This window comes from Macaca mulatta, chromosome X (genome assembly GCF_049350105.2).
Source record: "Macaca mulatta isolate MMU2019108-1 chromosome X, T2T-MMU8v2.0, whole genome shotgun sequence".
Lineage (NCBI taxonomy): Eukaryota > Metazoa > Chordata > Mammalia > Primates > Cercopithecidae > Macaca > Macaca mulatta.
The window spans coordinates 136,784,246-136,804,840 of record NC_133426.1 but is presented as its reverse complement, the minus strand read 5'-3'; the positions used below and the strand labels follow the sequence as shown (position 1 = coordinate 136,804,840).

General features: G+C 40.7%; 1 protein-coding gene across 5 annotated transcripts in view; it reads right to left on the bottom strand.

The window, feature by feature from the left end:
* SLC25A14 (solute carrier family 25 member 14) overlaps positions 1 to 3,345 on the bottom strand; it is a 33,980-nt gene extending 30,635 nt beyond the window's left edge. For 2 of the 5 annotated variants that reach the window (XM_015128173.3, XM_077987727.1), the window contains exons 1-2: positions 3,277 to 3,345; positions 2,900 to 3,146 (exon numbers count right to left, since the gene is read on the bottom strand). In XM_015128173.3, the coding sequence (XP_014983659.1) occupies positions 2,900 to 2,974 (75 nt within the window). In that variant the 5' untranslated portion in view covers positions 2,975 to 3,146; positions 3,277 to 3,345. Of the gene's footprint in view, positions 1 to 2,899; positions 3,150 to 3,276 lie in introns of those variants that run through there. The other 3 variants (XM_015128172.3, XM_077987728.1, NM_001257616.3) reach the window with 2 other exon arrangements.
* Between the last annotated feature and the right edge of the window lie 17,250 nt (positions 3,346 to 20,595).

Below are 20,595 nucleotides of genomic sequence, written 5' to 3'. Positions count from 1 at the left end.
TCTTTGAGTTTGTGAGGAAAAAATTAACTCTCCATTCACAAATTTAGAGATTGCCCCAAATAGTCTTAAAGGTTTCAGACAGCTACTTTTACATAAAGTTGTCTCTCCAAAGCTTTCTCTTTACAACTTTTTTCAATTCTTTGTATTACAGAGAAAGCCTCTATCGGAACTTTACAACCTGCTACCAGCCCCTTAATAAAGAAAATGTGCTCAGCGTTCAGGGAGCGATGATGAATCAGTGAAAGGCAGGGAGCAGGGAGGACATGGCAGGAAGATGAAAGACCAGTTGCTGAATCTTTCGACAGCCCAGTGGTTCCCTAATGAAGTTCCCACAATTCTAAGGTGAAATGAAAAAAATAAGGGCATTTAGTGCTTTTTTTTTTTCAGCTAAATGTATTTAATTTAGGGACTGTCTATTATTAACAGATCACATTCTTCTCATGCCTGGAGCATAGGCTAACTAGCCTGTATTTGTGTACGCTCCCCACACTTTCATTTACATTTTACTGGCCCATGAAATCCAAAAATCTGGGGACCACAGGCAAAACCCACCATTGCCACAATCACTACTTCCCTACCCCCATCTGATAGTAAAATCTCTTTCACTCCAATGTTAGGAAAAAATCTTATGAAGAAATCCTGGATCATCTTTGATTAGATCTGTTTTTAGACACTCCCTCCTCATATTGAGCCAAAAGTCTGTCTTCCTCTAATTCGTACCCAGTCTTTGGACAAATGCATTCTTTTTTCCCTAGGCAAGCCCTTCAAATATTTAAAGACAGCTATGATGTTCTCTTACATCTTATGTTTCTCAAGCTAAATATCCATGATCTTTCTCTTCATTCGACACATTATACTTCAATTACTAGAGCTTAAACTTGCACTCACTTTTTTGGGAGCCACATCACACTATCAAATCATTAAACTGTCAGCTGAAACCTCCAAGTCTTTTACATAAAGTTGTCTACATGCATGCATGTTGTGTCACACCTATTCTACAGGTGTGCAATATTTTTTGAACCTTCTTTTATCCCTTCTATATCTTAATCTCAGGCATAAAAATAATGACTAGGATGAGGGTCAACTTCAAGATGTCCAATGTTATTTCCTCTCTTAACTAAGTAAGATCCCCGAGGGAAGATACTATATCTCACAGTACTTTTTTTAACCCCCATTATAGCTTGCATAGAATTGAGTACACATCCATTCAATACTTAGTTGGTTTTGCAGTGTGACGTCCTTTACCTATGTATGCAGCCTGTATATAAAACATTGCAGGGGAAACCAGGAAGGTAACTTGCTGGACCTGACCAATGCTACACACCCTGTGTATGACACTATCTTGATCCCCAGATATTCTCTGCCTATGAACCCTGTTCCCTTGCTTTTGTTGCAAGGAATTACTTAAGTAAAATACCCCCAAGCCCTCTAAAAATTATTTTAACTTGTAGGGGCTAACCCCAGATATGGGTAAAAGTAGTCATATCTAAGGTAAAATAAAAATATAGTACCCTAAATATTTTTACTGTATAAAGAAACCAATGAAAATTGTCTTCAAAATGCCAACATTTATTCTGAAGATCTGACTTCGGAGAATTTGATAGACTAATGAGTGAAAGTAAGAATGTCCTACAATACAAGTTACATTGCCCTATACTACTCCCAAGATCTGGTCGGGAAACTCTGGGTGCCTTTCCTGCTTTCTCCTTTAAGAAAGACTAGAAATTAGAGATTCTCAGATCCAGAAGGTAACAATGGAGAGCCAAGCAGATATTTATCGAAGGCGTGCTAAATGCCCAAACCTGCAATGCACTTTGGGTATAATCATGTTTGAAAAACACAGATATTCGTTCTAGAACCAAAACAATATTTACCATTCAACCTATCTTTCCTGAATAACCAATGAGATGGGACAGGGGAAAAAGTACAAAATACAGTACTTGCCTTTCAAGAGCTTATAATCTGGTGAAAGAAATCAAAGTAGTTCGCTAGAGAAAAATTAAGTGCTAAACTGTGTGGTACAAACTTTAAGAGCAAGAGGAGCATAGAAAAGACTACAACCAGCATGGGCTTGACTAATTTGAAAATTGCGGAGGTGAGAGAACCTAAACTGAACCTTGAGAGATGGTAGGTACAACCTGGTTAGGTGCAGGTAAGGGAGAGAGGCAGGGAAGAGACAGAATGAACAGAAACACAAATGTGAGAACAAGCACAGCATGTAGAAGCAGGCATCAGTATGGTTTGTGCTAAGAAGAAAGGAACCTAACTGGAACAGAGAATTCCCTTGTTGACTGAAACAGTATCAGACAAGAAGTGTGATAAGGAGCATGTTATGTTGAAAGGCTTGAAACCAAGGGGTGGGGGTGGGGGGCGTAAGAGGGGGCTGCATGTTTTGCTTGTGTGTGTGCGTTTAACAGAGAAGTGACTTGAGGAAATCCACATTTTAGCCTATTAGGGCTGCAGCAAACACAGTGGATTACATTACAAACGGGAGAGGCAGGGAGACTAGCTTAGGATGGTGCAAAGTACAGCAGACAAAGATGCTTGTTGGCACTGAGGTTAGAGATAGACTTCCCCAATGAAGACACAAAGAACTCGATGATGTAGGGAATGAAGACGAGGGAAGAGTTCATGATAACATTAAGCATCTCTAGCCTGGGGGGGGGGGAAACAACAACAACAAGGAATCACTGACAGGAAACTATAAATGTCCCTGCTGTTATCTTGTCTGAGAAACTAATTCATGTTGATAACAGCTGTCATGCCAATCAAGTAACTGAACTGCATTTTAATAGATGCCTTCAATGCCTTGACCTCAGGAGTGACAGGGGGTAGAAACCGAAGGGGAGCATCTTTCAACAGCATCCCTCACACTAATACAATGGAGGTGTTTGCTTACTCCGCTTACAATCACCGCCGCCGTTGCAAACTTCACCCTTAGAAAAATTAGGATTATTCCGGGAAAGATACCCATTCACCCTCTGGGTAGCAGGATCTTGCCAGTTCCTCAGCTGTCAGAGCGAGCTCGTGGAGAGAAGGGAGGCGCCTGAAGGAGGCAGCCTCCCAGGGGGGTCGAGGAAGCAGGGTTCAATCGAAGAAGTAAAACCACCGATGCCAGAAGAGTGAAAGACAGGGAAGGGACTCAGCTGAGGGGAGAGAGAGACCAGAGGACCGTTAAGCCCTTCCCAGGTCGGGAACCAGGCCAGCCCGGCCCCACGCGGCCTGGCGCGGCCCAGCCCCGCTCCCCAGCCTGGAAGTCCAGGAGCTCCCCCTCACCTGCTCGGGCTCATCGGACGACTGGGAAGCTGAGGCTCCCACAGTCGGAAACGCCACTGCAGCGCCAACCCGGAAGCATTGAAATCAACGGAAGTAACCAAGGCGTTGCTTCGGCAACGGCGGCGCAACCATTTCAACTCCGCCCCTTCCCAACCTGAAAACAAAGGCGCGAAATAAAAGGCGGAAGCGGCAGGGGTCTAAAGGCGAGGGTCAGAACCATTGTGGGCGCAGAGGCCTAGAGGGGCAACTGGGCTTGCGGGAGGTGGAGGCAGGGCACCTAAGGCGTGAGAATTTGGCAGCTTCCCCAGTTAACGTGCTCGCCGGAGAGGAAAGAGGTGTCGCCTCGTCACCGCCAAACCCACCCACCTAGCGCGTGGAAGGACTAGAAAAGGAAGGGGCCTCTCCCCGGTATCAGGGCTTGCGGAGTTGGGCAAGGGGAGTGGTGGGCGTGGTGCCCTGCGAGCGCAGTAGGAAAAAGGCGGCAACGTGAAGCTGCTGGGGCAAAGGCTTCAAAACAAAAGTAGGAAAATGAGACATATGGGTGAGCCGAATTTAGTGAGGTGCCTGGGCTCAATAAGAAAATAAAGGTCAAGGCCAGGCGCGGTGGCTCACGCCTGTAATCCCAACACTTTGAGGGTCCGGGCGCATCACTTGATGCCAGGAGTTTGAGACCAGCCTCACCAACATGATGAAATCCCGTCTCTACTAAAAATGCAAAAAAATTAGCTGGGTGTGGTGGCACGCACCTGTGGTCCCAGCTACTCGGGAGGCTGAGGCAGGAGAATCACTTGAACCCCGGAGGTGGAGGTTGCAGTGAGCTGAGATCATGCCACTGCACTCTAGCCTGGGTGACAGAGCAAGACTCCATCAAAGAAAGGAGAGAAAGAGAGAGAGAGAAAGGAAGGGGGAGAGAGAGAGAGAAAGGGAGGGAGAGGAAGGAGGGAGGGAGAGGAAGGGAGGGAGAATGAACGCGAAAGCACCTACTGGACGTCAGACATTAACGAGTGAAAAGTTACGGTCAGGCCCCTTACTTGAAGCTCTTGCTTTAATCAGAAACTTCACTTAAGAAAGAGCAAGTTGGATACCAAAAAGGGGACCATAAAAAGCTAAACGGATAAGGCAGAAAAACACCAACAGGGGAAATCCCAGTTAATCCAAACCTCATAATCTGCCAGCAGATGACAAGAGTCCAACCCCCAGCTTCCGACTCTGGCCCCTATGGCTGCTGGAAGGGGACACCGCAAAGCCCCCTGGGTGATTCAGTTAGCCAACGGGCTATGACGTCCGATTTTTGAGCCCCTTAACAACGTTCCCTAATCACGTGAGAGTACGCAATAGTAGGGTTTATTGCTTCTGTGCTATAAGGAAAAGTCAGTGCAAGGCATTTGGCCCTATATGGTTATTTGTTGAATGAATAAATATTTGGAACTGTGTTCTTCCAAAAGGATATTTCTCATTTTAGTTCACCTTGTTTTATTTTGCTGCGTTATTTTGTTTGTTTCTTTTTGGACAGAGTGGCACTCTGTGGTCCAGGCTGGAGTGCAGTGGTGCGATCTCGGCTCACTGCAACCTCCGCCTCCCAGGTTCAAGCGATTCTCCTGCCTCAGCCTCCTGAGTAGCTGAGATGACAGGTGCCTGCTACCACACCCAGCTATATTTTGTATTTTTAGTAGAGATGGGGTTTCGCCATGTTGGCCATGCTGATCGCAAACTCCTGGCCTCAGGTGATCCACCCGCCTTGGTCCCTCAAAGTGCTGGGATTACAGGCGTGAGCCACCGAGCCCGGCCTATGTTTTTGTTTGTTTTGTTTTCCATTTAAAAATTTCTTCAGGCAGCACACATGATCATAATATTAGCTGACATTGTGGAGTACCTACCATGTACCAAGGGTGGTGCCAAGAGCTTTTTGTGTTCCTAACTACCAGATAAGACAGGTACTATTATTTTCCCCCTTTGACGGTTGAGAACACTGAGGCCATAAAAGGTTAGGAGAGTAATTTAGTAAATGACAGAGCTGGAATTGCTCTTAAGCACTATGCTATATTGCTCTCATCTATACTATAGTTGGGAAGCCGAGGCAGGAACATCGCTTGAGCCCAGGAGGTCGAGACCAGCCTGGGCAATATAAGGAAACACCCGCCTCTACCAAAAATTTAAAAATTAGCCATGACTGTAATCCCAGTTACTCCGGAGGATGAAGAGAATCACTTGAGACCGAGAGGTCGAGGCTGCAGTGAGCCGTGATCGCGCCACTGTGCTCCAGCCTCAAATTTTTTTTGGTGGGGTGCGGTAGCTCACGCCTGTAATTCCAGCACTTTGGGAGGCTGAGACGGGTGGATCACCTGAGGTCATGAGTTTGAGACCAGCCTGGCCAACATGGTAAAACCCCGTCTCTACTAAATATACAAAAATTAGCCAGGCGTGGTGGCACATGCCTGTGATCCCAGCTACTCGGGAAGCTGAGGCAGGAGAATCACTTGAACCTGGGAGGCAGAGGTTGCAGTGAGCGAGACTGAGCCGTTGCACTCCAGCCTAGGCAACAAGTGCGAAACTCCGTCTCAAAAAAAAAAAAGTATATATATATATATATATAATTTTTTATTTTTTAATAAAAAAATTTAAAAACATACACATACCACACTTTGGTTAACATGTTAGCAATTTAACTGCTTACTTATGGTTTTTCCAACATTCTCCAAAACTATAACATAAAAAATATAATCCTTATTATCAAAGTTGGTCATATTCCTTATAAATTGCCTCCTATTTGTAGTCTCTACCATAAAGACCAGTATTTGACTATACTGTCTCTTATGTTATGCTTGAATTCTGATCTCTCCAAGAGATAAGCTATTCAAGAGTATAGAATCATGTAATCTAATGGTTGGAGGGAAACTTAGAGGTCCCTTCTATAGTAGTCATTATAGACAGCTGTCCAGTCTCTGCTGGAATACTTCTAGGGTAAGCATACAACATAAGTCAGCCCATTACATTATTGGATAACTCTTAGAAAGTTCCCACATGTATTAACCACAGTGCACTTTCCATTTTCTACTCTCCCCAGAGAAACAGCTGGTCTTAAAGAATGAAAAGAGCACTGTAGTTGAAGCTTGAAAACCGTTTTTTATTAATTGAGGCGAAGTTCACATGATGTTAAATTAGCCATTTAAAGTGAACAATTTAGTGGTGTTTAATACATTGACACTATTGTGCAACCATTTTCATCACCTAACATTTTCAAACCCCACATCCATTAAGCACTTGCTCGCCATTCCTCCCTCCCCAGATCCCCTGGCAACCACCAATCTGCTTTCTTTCTCTATGAACTTACCTATTCAGAAAATTTCATATTAATGGAATCATACAATATGTGACCTTTTGCATCTGGCTTTTTCACTTAACATAAGTTTTTGAGGTTCATTCAAGTTGTAGTGTCAGTACTTCATTCCTTTTTATAGCTAAGTAATATTCCACTCTATGTATACACTACAATTTTGTATCCATTCACTCACTGGTAAATATTTGAGATGTTTTCAAGTTTTGGATATTGTGAATAATGCTGCTATAAATATGTGTGTAAAAGTATTTGAGTATCAGTGTTCAATTCTGTGGGGTATATGCCTAGGAGTGAAATTGCCAGAAGATCTTCTTGAGGTCAGACTCTGTCATTTTCTATCTCTGGTGACTCTGGGTAAATTACTTAATTTTTCTGAGCTTCAGTTTCCTTATCCAAAGATTAAATATTCTAATACTCCTAGCACAGAGTCAGGCACTTAGTACATGCTTAACAAGAGTTAATTGCCTTTCTTTCTTTGTTCTCTCCTTAATAGTCCTCTGATGTATCAGCAACCCCAGCAGTGTTTTCTTCCACAAGCTTAACGTCCCCTCAATCAGTTTTCATAAGGCATGCTTTCCAGACCTCCCACCATATTAATTATCCTACTCCTGGAAGATGTCAGGAGAGAAAAACTTTTCCTCTAACCTCTTAGGGTCAGTGCCTGCAGGCTGTAAATTAAACTAAAAACAGATGAAAAGGAGAAAAGGCACGCACTTTTTATGAATATTTATGTGCACAGTTCACAGAAAAGAAGTGAAACTCAAAGTGGATAGACTCAGAGGCTTATATACCTTTTTAACAAAGCAAAGAGGGTTTTGGCTTCCAGAGATGATAAATTTTGGAGAAGTAACTAGGAAATATATGAGAGAAGAATAGAAGATAAGGCCTAATGGAAGATAAGGGCTATTTTAGTAAGGTCTGTTTATGCCAGTTCATTTTGGCTTCATCTTCCCATCTCCAATGACAAGTAAGAGTTGCTCTTTTCTCCCTAGTATAGGGGGACACCTTCCTCAAAGGGAAATTTATGTCCTGCTTTTAGACTGATAAGGAGAGGACAGAGAACTCTTCCTGCCCCTGTAGATGCACAATTATGTTTAGCTCAAAATAATCCTTATGCCAAAGTGACATATATTGGGGTGGCATATTCTGATCCCCTTCAAAGACAAATAAAGGTAAATTCATAAATAGTTAGCATCGCCTATTTGGTGGGGAAGGAGAGCATCTGTTAGATGTTAGGGATTGGAAACTACACCTAAGATGTGTTTTTTGAATTTAAAATTGGGAAAATTTTTGTTTTCATTAGAAGTCACCATTAAGGGCCGGGTGCGGTGGCTCATGCCTGTAATCCCAGCACTTTGGGAGGCCGAGGCAGGTAGATCATGAGGTCAGGAGTTCGAGACCATCCTGGCTAACACGGTGAAACTCCATCTCTACTAAAAATACAAAAAATTAGCTGGGCGTGGTGACACGCGCCTGTAGTCCCAGCTACTCAGGAGGCTGCGTCAGGAAGGAGAATCGCTTGAACCCAGGAGACAGAGGTTGCATTGAGCTGAGATTGTGCCACTGCACTCCAGCCTGGGCGACAAGAGTGAGACTCCGTTCCCCGTCCCCCAAAAAAGAAGTCACCATTAAGAAGAGTGAAAAGGCAAGCCCCACAATGGTAGATTTTTAATCCATGTATCCTACAAAATTAAAATCACAATACACACCCACCAGCGTGGCCAAAGTTAAAAGGACTGAGGGTTGGCAAGGATGTAAAGTATTTCAAATTCTCACATACTGCTAGTAGGAGTGTGTGTTAATTTTCTATTGCTGCATTAAAAATTTGCCACAAATTCAGCAGCTTAGAACAACACACATGTACTGTCTCACAGTTTCTGTAGATCAAGAGTCCAGGCATGACTTCACTGGGTCCTGTGCTCTGGGATCTCACAAGGCTACAATCAAGGCGTTGGCCAGACTCATATATTTAAGACTTGACTGAGTGAAAATCCACTTCCACACTCACCCAGATTGTTGCAGAATTTATTTCCTTGTACCTATAGCACTGAGGGCTTCAGTTTCTTTCTGGCTATTGACCAGAGGCCACTCTCAGCTGCTGAGGCTGCCCCCATTTTCCTGAAACGTGACTCTTTCCACAGACAGTTCACAATATGGCCACTGCTTCTTCCAGGCCAGTAGGAGAATGAGAGCCTAAGATGTGATTTTATCAGTGCAGTGTACAGTGGGACTATTACTTTCTTTGGTGAAGACTATACATAGTTTTCAAAATTACAATAGCTTTATTATTTTTTCTGATTATAAAAAATGCATAGTTATTATAAAACACTAAAATATACACAAAAGTGGAAGGAAGGTAGCAATCACCTGAAATCCAAACATCCACTGCTACTCTTGATAGTCAAGAGCCTCCTCCTAGTCCTCACCATGCATACACACATGCTTATCCTATAATTCTTGAGATAGATGTGTTCATGTCATGTGCTTCTGGAGAGTGGCCTTATGTCCTTGTGTACTGGAGTCAGTGGCCTGGCTATTCCTAACTTATGGTCCTCCTACATCAGGAAGCAGATTTTCTGCTTTTGTTTTCATAACAAGTAATACTCCCTCGCCTGGCCCCAATTTTAAAGTGATGCATCTTCATGGAGGGGAAAGGAAAACACAAAAGAAAATTTTCAAACACACACAAAAAAGATAAAAACACAAAAGAGGTTGGGCGCAGTAGCTCACACCTGTAATCCTAGCACTTTGGGAGGCTGAGGCAGGCCTGAGGTCAGGAGTTTGAGACCAGCCTGACCAACATGGTGAAACCCCGTCTCTACTTTAAAATACAAAAAACAGTCAGGCGTGGTGGTGCACGTCTGTGATCCCAACGACTCAGGAGGCTAAGGCAGGAAAATTGCTTGAACCCCGGAGGCGGCAGTTGCAGTGAGCCAAGATCAAGCCACTGCACTCCAGTCTGGGCAACAGAGTGAGACTCCATCTCAAAAAAAACTACCAATACACACACACACACACACACACACACACACACACACACACACACACACACACACATAAAAGTAAAATGTAAGCGTCATCCCCACTACCCAGATACCAGCATTAACATTTTTCCATCTTTCATATATTCATATAAATGCTGCATAAACCTAGTCTTACCTGTGCCTTCTTGCAGACCTCACTCACTCCTCCTTGCTGTCCTGGAGAGCCACCTTCCCTCTCCATTTATCTTTCCTATCAGCTTCACATTCTTCCTAGGCTACCACAAAAAGAAAATCTTCTAACCCGGTGTCACCCTCTAGATTCTGCTTGATCTCCTTCCATTAATAGCCCTTTAAATTTTTTTTTTTTTTTTTTTTTTTGAGATGGGGTCTATCTCTGTCACCCAGGCTGGAAAGCAATGGCACTATCATAGCTCACTGCAGCATCAACCTCCTGGGTCCAAGTAATTCTCTACCTCAGCCTCCTGAGTGGCTGAGACCATAGCCATGCACTACCACACTTGACTGGGTTTTTATTTTTTATTTTGTAGAAAGGGTTCCTCCCTATGTTGCCCAGGCTGGTCTCAAACTTCTGGGCTCAAGGGGTCCCAATATTAATATTCTTTGGCTCACGCCTATAATCCCAAAACTTTGGGAGGCCAAGATGGGCAGATCACTTGAAGTTAGTAGTTTGAGACCAGCCTGGCCAACATTGTGAAAACCCATCTCTACTAAAATTTTTTAAAAATTAGCTGGGTGTGGTAGTGGGCACCTGTAATCCCAGCTACTTGGAAGGCTGAGGCAGGAGAATCGCTTGAACCCGGGAGACAAAGTTTGCAGTGAGCCAAGATCATGCCACTGAGCTGCAGCCCAGGTGACAGAGCAAGACTCCCCCTCAAAAATAAAATATATACATCTATATATGAAATATCTATATTCTGTATATTGTATTTAGCTCAATACATCTAAAAATATCATTTCAGCATGTAATCAATATAAAAATTACTAATTAAATATTTTAGTTTATTTCCATACTAAGTTTTTGTGTATTTTACACTCACAGCACATCTCAATTTGGACTAGCCACATTTCAAATGCTCAATAACCACATGTGGTGAGTGGCTCCCGCAGTAGGCTGCAGAGATCTATCTCATTGCTCCATCTGATGAATTATCACGTAGCTTCTCCAGCATCCCCCTAAGGAATTATCTAGCCTCCTGCTACTCAAGTGTGCTCCACTGGCAACATCAATATAACCTGGAGCTTGCTAAAAATGTAGACTCTCAGGCCTCAGCCAGAATCTATTTAAATAAGAATCTGCATTTTAACACTATGTCCAGATGATTTGTTTGCATATGAAACTTTAAGAAGTCTGTTCTGCCCCTGTTAAACGCTTCCAGTAGCAGGGAGCTCACTATTCCACCCCCAAAGAAGCTCATTCTATAGTTAAATGGTTCTAAATTATTAGAAAAACATTTATCTTTCCTTTACTGAGTATTCCCTATGATCCTGGCACTGTGCTAAGCACCTCACGCAAATTATCTCATTCAAGCCCGGCAGTCTATGAGATAGAGGCTAATTTTGGCTCCTTTTGTTATCATTATGGTTTTTTTTTTTAATTTTTCATTTTTTTGAGACAGAGTCTCACTCTATTGCCCAGGCTGGAGCCCAGTGGTGTGATCTCAGCTCACTGTAACTTCTGCCTCCCAGGTTCAAGTGATTCTCCTGCCTCAGCCTCCTGAGTAGCTGGGATTACAAGCGTGTGCCATCACGCCCGGCTAATTTTTGTATTTTCAGTAGAGACAGGATTTCACAATGTTGGCCAGGCTGGCCTCAAACTCCTGACCTCAGGTGATCCGTCTTCCTCAGCCTCCTAAAGTGCTGGGATTACAGGCATGAGCCACTGCGCCTGGCCCGTTGTTGTTTTACTGTAGAAAAATGTACATTACAGCCAGGAGCAGTGGCTCATATCTGTAATCCCAGCACTTTGAGAGGCCAAGGCGGGTGGATCACTTGAGGTCAGGAGTTCAAGACCAGCCTGACCAACATGGTGAAACCCCGTCTTTACTAAAAATACAAAATTAGCCAGGCATGGTGGTGCACGTCTGTAGTTCCGGCTACTCGGAAGGCTGAGGCAGGAGAATCACTTGAACCTGGGAGGCGGAGGTTGCCGTGAGCCAAGATCATGCCACTGTACTTCAGTCTGGACAACAGAGTGAGACTCCGACTCAAAAAAAAAAAAAGGACATTACATTAAACTTACCATTTTAACCATTTTTAAGCAGACAATTTTATGGCATTAAGTACATTCCCAATATTGTGTAACCATCACCACTGTCTATTTCCAGAAATGTTTCATCTTCCCAAACAGAAGCCTATTAATCACTTCCCCTCTCCCCTCTCCCAGCCCCTGGTCACTACTATTCTACTTTCTCCATGAATTTGCCTATTCTTGGTACCTGATATAAGGGAAATCATACAACATTTGTCCTTTTGTGTCTGGCCTATTTCGATTAACATAATGTTTTCAAGGTTCATCTACATTAGGCCCTGTATCAGAATTTCCTTATTAAGGCTGATTCATATTCCATTGTATGTACAGAGCACGTTTTGTTTATCCATTCTTCTATAGATGAATATTAGGGTAGTTTCCACATTTTGGCTATTATACATGTTATGAACACTGGTGTACAAGAATCTGTTTGAGTCCTTGCTTTCACTTTTTGGGGTATATACCTACGAGAGGAATTGCTGGATCATATGGTAATTCTATGTTCAACTTTTTAAAGAACTGCCAAACTGTTTTCCACAGTGACAGCATTGTTTCATCACAGCCCTCAAAAATACAGCAGTTATTGTGGCTACTTTTATGATCAGAAAAATGTTTAAACATGCTGTTTTATGAAAACTGAAATATAGACAACTTTTTTCCTTTATTGGAAATATTTATTTAACAGTAACAACAAAAAAAAACAGAATACAAAGAGTGGTCCTAACAAACTAGTGGTCTTTAATTTTTAGTGGCAATCCATATTTCTAGTGATGCTTTTAGAAAACAATGTAACAAACATTTAAAAGTCATGCTAATATTACTAATATTTACACCTTTCATCGCAGTTGGGTAAGTATCCAATTGGATACATATCCTAGTAAATTTTTAGCTACCAAACAAAAATTGAACTGATATTCATATTTTTCCTGGCTATCACGTGCCTTATATTTTTATAATGAAAAAGGGTACCAATTGTTTAAATGTCTTTAAAAACTACCCATCTACCTATATAGCAAGTTTTAACATGATTCTTCGAGTCATCCCTTACCCAAGAAATTCATCTGATTCTCTACCCTGTAATGTATACTTCATATAAACTTCTATAATCCTTTATTCATCACCTTCTATAATGTTATCAGTAACCTCACTGGCCTCACTTTGGTGTTTTCTTCTTTAAATCTGCTACTCTAAAACAAAGGTCAGCCATTTTTTTTCTTTTAAATGGCAAGATATTAAATATTTTAGGCTGTACCTGTCACTTGATCTGCGCAACTACTCAAAGTTGCCACTGTAGCACCAATGCAACCACAGATCACATGTAATAAGTGAACATGGTTGTGTTCCAATAAAATTTCGGGCCAGATATGTTACCAACCCCTGCTCTAAAGAAATCCTAAACTAGTATTGTTTAGGCAGAACTAGCAGTTGAGACTAGAATAAAATAGGATATAATTAAATATCAGAAAATTAAATGGTCCTACTTGCAGACCACAATGTATGATTTAAATATTATACTTCAAAATTTACAAGAATGTGTGAACTGAACTGATAAGCTAAAAAATTCCTAGGTTAAAAAAAAATCAAATGTGCACACCTATTCAATGAAAAATTGTCTTACTCTGCGGAAGAGCTTGGGACAACGATCAGATTCCACCACCTGCTTGCAACCAAGCCCATGCAATTACTAGAAAATGTTGGATACTGGCCAGGCGCAGTGGCTCACACCTGTAATCCCAGCACTTTGGGAGTCCAAGGCGGGCAGATCACCTGAGGTCGGGAGTTCAATACCAGCCTGGACAACATGACAAAATCCTATATCTGCTAAAAGTACAAAAATTAGCTAGGCAGTGGCATGCACCTGTAATCCCAGCTACTCGAGAGGCTGAGGCAGGAGAATGGCTTGAACACTGGAAGCAGAGGCTGTGGTGAGTTGAGATCAAGCCACTGTACTCCAGCCTGGGTGACTGAGACAGACCCTTTAGAAAAAAAAAAAAACTGAAAATATTGGGTATAAATGATTCAACAAAGGAGAATTTCTCAGAAATTTTCTGTTTGTCTCCTTGGATTTAAACTCAAAATGGTGGCATAAATAGACCTAATTAATTCAAGTTGAGGGGTAATACTGCAAAAAGACATAAAGAAAAGCTAGAAGAGAATTTATCAGTAAACCCCCTTCCTCTCTGCTCTTATTTTATAAAAAGTAAATAGTAAACCCTCAGAAATGAGAGCATTCTAATCTTAAAGTTGAAAAAAAGAAAAATCCCAAAGGAAAAAAAAGGTAATAAATCAAAATCAACCTCGCATAGCCTTTTCCTAAAAAATGAAAGCAACAAACATAGAAAGACAGGCTAAATAAATCTATATTACATTGAAAAATTACAGATTATATCTTTATTAACATTTTCCTTGGCATCAGATTCCTTGCTGTTCCAATACGGTTTTATCTCAGTTAAGAATGCCTGTCTCAGTTCAGCCTGGAAATTCACCACAGGCGCTTGCTGCTGCTGAGAAGGCCTCGGGTATAACTGACATTTTTGGTTCTCAGTGAGGTGGTCCTTTTGCGTTTAACTTGGACTTCCACCTCTTGCGCATGCTGGTCTGTAGTCCGTCTCAGGTGTTAGTGATCCCTCGCTCGCTCCAGCGCGTCACTGACAGCTCCTCGGGCATCAGAGACCTCTAGTGGCCAGCCGCTCTGCTCTGCCAACAAAGATTTAAACACACACAACACACACACACACACACACACACACACACACACACACTCCCATTGCCCAGTGAAATACACGTTAATGCAATCTTTCTGGGATTTCTTTTTATGACAATTGTTTCTTCAAATAAACGTTTTGTTCGTTCCCATGGAATTCTAAACATGCTTTTAAAGGAATAATATTTTAGAAATGTACTTACCTTGAAATATACAATTTTCCAAATAATATGCAGCCATCAGAAATTATGTTTATGGGAACCATGTAATAATAATTAATAAACCCTACCATCTATAGACTGCCTACTATATTCCAGAAACTTTACGTACACCAACTCTAATCCTTACAACAACACTGTGTAGCCTTTAGCCTCTGACAGACCAGGTTTCGCTAGCTGTGTGGTCTTGCATAAGTACCCAACCACCCTGTCTTCAAGTTTCCTCACCTGTGAAAACAAGGATCTACCAGACTTATCTCTGGACTTACTGAACATTTAAATGAGCTAATTCATATAAGGCACCTGGAACAGAGCCTGACACATCGTAAGCACTCGATATATGTCTATTATCACCAACAAGGGGCGTGCCTTAAAATTTAAACATGACAGAATAAAATCAAACCATGACAGTACCAGAAGAAGATGTAGGTGAACAGTATTATAACTCTGGGGTGAGAAAGACCTTTCTAAGCACACTACAAAAGGTGGAGACAATAAAAGCAAAGGATTAATAAAACTGACCACTCAATGAAAATAACTTCTGAACAACAGAAAACACTACCAAGTTAGAAGAAAAGCAATAAATTGGAGGAAAAAAAGGCAGGGCACGGTGGCTCACGTCTGTAATCCTAGCACTTTGGGAGGCTGAGGCAGGCAGATCACCTGAGGTCAGGAGTTTGAGACCAGTCTGGCCAACATGGCAAAACCCTGTCTCTACTAAAAATACAAAATTTAGCTGGGCGTGATGGTGCACACCTGTAATCCCAGCTACTCGGGCAGAAGGGAAGGAGAATCACTTGATCCCAGGAAGCGGAGGTTCCAGTGAGCTGAGATCACATCACTACTCCAGCCTGGGTGACAGAGCAAGATTCTGTCTCCAAAAAAAAAAAAAAAAAATGATGACATATTTGATGGATGAAAGGTTATTGTCTTTAATATACAGTGAGCTTTACAAGTTAAAAGAAACCTGTAAATATTTTTAAAAAGAAACTTGTAAAGCTCACAGTACATTAAAGGGGAGGAGAAGGTAGTTGAGATGAGGTCAGGGAGGTACCAGGGGTGGGGAGATCAAATGGGGCTCTGTGTATCATGCCAAGGACTTTGGATTCTATTCTAAGTGTACAAACACTCAAAAGTATTTTCCTTTAAAAAAAGGCAAAGAACATAAACAGCAGAGCAGGACCGTTTGATGTGGCCATTTTATCCACAGAGACATTTTGATAAGCCCTGCTGACACTGCTATCCCTAACCTCCAGTCCAGTAGACTTTTCACTTTTTACTTTACTCCTTTCTGCATCATTTAAATTTTCTTCTATAAATGTGTGACTTGTCATCAGGGAAAAGGAAAGAAAGAAAAAACTTATTAGACAAGGGTAGCCTCTAAGAGGAAACCAAAACATCTTTATAAAATAAATTTTATGATATTAAATATAACATTTGAAACTTAAGTCCTGAGAGAAAAGTTAAGAATTTAGTTTAGTATTTCCTCTACAGCCTAGAGCTGAAAATAAAATATCTTACTGAGTTCCAAATACCCTCCTTCTTCCCCTCCACCTACTGTCTATCTATATCCAATTCATTCATTCATTAGGCTCTTATTGAGCCCCAGTTTTGTGCCAGGCATGGTGCTAGGCCTCAGGACCTCCCAGAGAAGCAGAAACAGTCCCTGCCCCCATGGTGCAGACAGTCTCATTGGGAGTTGGAGGAGGAGCAGGTAAAAAATAATTACATATTCAGGTTAATGATATATTGTCAGGTGTGAGGAAAGGGCGCAGAGAATGGCAGGGGCAGCTGTTTTAGCTACAGTGGCCAGGAGGCCTCCAATGGAGTGATCTTTGAGGAGAGGCATGCAGGAGATGAGGGGACATTGATGAGGATTTCTAAGAACACTCCAGGCAAAGACCTGAAGCAGGCAGGGGCCTGGTGTGTGTGAGAAACCTCAAGTTCAGTAGCACGGCTGGAGCAGAGCCATGAAGGGGGAGGGCAGTGGGAGATGAAGGCAGGGAGGTACCGAGGGTGGTGAGATCAGGTGGGGCTCTGTGTATCATGCTAAGGACTTTGGATTCTGTTCCAAGAGCTGGAAAGGTTGATGTGATCGGGGGAAAGCAAGCCCACACAAAGCAGAGGTGTCTAGTCTTTATATTTTTAAATGAAAAAAAGAGTAACTTCCATTAAAAGAAGTGACTCCTGGTTTTGTGTAATTGCAGACCAAATGGTGCCTAATCCCTAACCATCCCGTACTCCCACATCTAACCTGTACCTCAAAGTGGCAGTGGTTAGCAATAGAGAAATCTTCTGTTTGGCTGTTGTGAAGAAGGCATTAACACAGCATGTTTGGTGGCTTACTCCTTGCATGTCTCCAAGTCACTCCTTGGGAATGTAGCCTTCAGCATGTTCTTTAGGTCACTGATGGATTGACTATTTTGCTCTGTACACCTGGAGTAATACACCATGCCATAGCACCTTGTTAGAGTTGCTTTGCCCAAACATCAAGATTGACGTATGTGAACCTGGTTTCGTTGCTGGGGTCCTGACCACGATCAATGGCACAATCTTGGCTCACTGCAACCTCTGCATCCTGGGCTCAAGTGATTCTCCTGCTTCAGCCTCCTGAGCAGCTGGGATTACAGGCGCACGCCAACATGCCTGGCTAATTTTTGTATTTTTAGCACAGACAGGGTTTCACTATGTTGACCAGGCTGGTCTCAAACCCCTGACCTCCAGTGATCTGCCAGCCTCGGCCTCCGAAAGTGCTGGGATTACAGGCATGAGCCAGCACACCCTGCCTCCTGAGCTTCGATTGCCATGGCCAGTTGCTAGCAGGATGTGCATATACGACTAAGTCTTCCATCAGAGCCTCAGACCTTGAGACTTGAAACAGTCTTCACTGGGCACAGATATTCCACACATGTCCCTGAAGTTCACTGCTATAAGAAATTGAAAGGGGAGCTATAAAGTATCGTAAACTAAAAGAAAAATGAAAACGCAACATAATTAAAGCTGTGGGATGCAGCTCAAGCAGTACTCAGAAGGGTATTCAAATCACTAAATCCCTATACTAGGAAAGCTGAAAGCCCTCAAATCAGTGACCTCAACTTTGATCTTAAGAAACAAACAAAAAACAAAAAAACAAAAAACAATAACAAATTTAACTCAAAGTAAGCAGAAGAAAGGAAATAATAATGGTAAGGGGAAAACATCAGTAAAATAGGAAATAGGAAAAAACAGAGATAAATCAATTACATCAAAAGTTGGTTATTTGAAAAGACCAATAAAATGTACAAATCTGTATCCAGACGGATCAGGAGAAAGAAAGAAGATGCAAATTACCAATATCAGAAATAAGAGAGGAGATATCACCATGTATCCTCCAGACATAAAAAGGATAATAAGGGAATATTATAAACAATAAACAAAAAAGAAAAAATAGATAAGTTAAACTTTATCAATTTTTTAAAATGGACCTCAAAGGACACCACCAAGAAAGTGAAAAAACAACTCACAGAATGGGAGGGAATATTTGCAAATTATATATCTGATAATGGTTTAGTATCTTGAATACATAAAGAACTCTTAAAGGACCCACCTCTCAATACTGCCAAGTTGGGGATTAAATTTTAACATCAGTTTTGGGGGAGGACAAATATTCAAATCATAGAAACAACTTTATGCCAATAAATTTGACGAGGTTGGTGAAATTGACAAATGTACACATTTCTTAAAATACAAAAAGTGCCAAAGTTCATTCAAGAAGAAATCAATAACAATAGTCAAATATTAATTTGTAGTTTAAAAACCTTCTCACAAAGAAAACTTTGGTCCCAGACTTCACTGGCAAATTTTCCCAAACATTTAATGAAGACACAATTACAATTCTATATGAAATCTTCCAGAAAATAGAATAAAATAGAATATTTCCCAAATCATTCTACGAGGTCAGAATACCCTGACACCAAAATCAGATAAAGACATTACAAGAAAGAAAACTAAAGACTAATACTGTTCAAAAAGACTCAAAAATTCTTAAAATTTTAGCAAATTGAATCTAACACTATATAAAAAGGACAATTTATCATAACTACATGGGGTTTATCTGAGGAATGTCAAGTAGATTTAATAATCAAAAATAAATCACTATAATTCACTATATGAATAAAAGAATAAATAAAAAACATATAAACATTTTTATAAACACAGAGAAAACATTTCACAAAAATGCATCATTCATTCCTGATTAAATCACTAAGCAAACTAAGAATAGAATACCCTAAAGAAGGGTAACTACAAAAGACCTGTAGCTAGTATCACACTTACTGATGAGAGACTGAATGCTTTTCTCCTAACATCAGTAATAAGGCAAGGCTGTCCATTCATCCTGCTTCTATTCAGTATGATACTGAATAGAAGAAATTCTAGTCAATGAAATAAGGCAAGAAAAAAAAGGCATTCAGATTGGAAAGGGAAAACAATGAACTCTCATTATTCATGGATAACATGTTGTCCAAATAGAAAATCTTCTAGAATGTTGTACAAATAATCTACAACTAATAAGTGGGCTTAGTAAGGTCACAGAATATAAAGTCAATACACAAGAATCAATTGTACTTTTATATATTAGCTGTGAATAACTGGACATTTTAAATTTTAAAAATATTTAAAACAGCATCAGACATATAGAATATTTAGGGATAAATGTGATGCTAAATATACAAGATCTGCACATTGAAAACTATAAAAAATTACTAAGAGAAATTAAAGAAAACTTAAATAGGAAGATATACTATACTCACGGTTTGGAAGACTCAATAGCATGAAAATGTCATTTCTCCTCAAACTGATCAATAGATTCAACACAATACCAACCAAAATCCCAGGAAGCTTCCTTATAAAACTGATAAGTGGATTCTAAAATTCTTAGTTGATATGCAAAGGATCTGAAATACACAAAAAATTTTGAAAAAGAATGACAAAGTTAAAAGAATTACACTACTTGATTCAAGATTTATTATAAAGGTAATCAAGACAGAGTATCATTGACAGAAGGAGAAATACATAGATCAATGGAGTAGAATAAATGGTCCAGAAATTGACTCACAAATATGGTCAACTTATTTTTAACTGAGATGACAAGGCAATTCAATGAGAGAAATAATATTTTCAACAAATAATGTTGTCGAAATTCAATAACCTTGTCAGGCACATTGACATACACCTGTAGTCCCAGCTACTTGGGAGGCTGAGGTGGGAGGATTGCTCAGGAATTTGAGGCAAGCCTGGGCAACAGAGAGAGACCCTTATCTCTAAAAAATAAATACACACAAAAAATTTTGAATAATCTCATGCAAAAAACCACAAAAGTTAGACCTGTATTTTATGCCGTATAAAAAATAAAATCTCAATGAATCATAGACCTAAAGGTTAAGAGTTTAAAAACTATTTCTTGAGACTGTTATGTAGCAAACTAAATTCCTAACTGATATAGAAGAATTCCATGTTGTAAAAAATATATGAAGAAGTATATTCCTTTTGTAAATGTTTATAATTTGCAATAACCTATTAAAACTCAGAAATCCAACAAATAAATTTAATTTTGTTTAACCCGGTAATACACAAGTATATTTGGCCATGAAGCTCTTTATTTGCATATTAGTAATAGTCTGTGAAACACAATTTGAAAACCATGATCTTGTTCAAGACTTTTGCTCTAAATATGAGAACTCTAATGCCTAGAAAGAGTAATTCACTTGAGAGAAATAGGAGATGTCACCAACCATAAATCCTCTGCTTTTTGCATTACACAACAGATT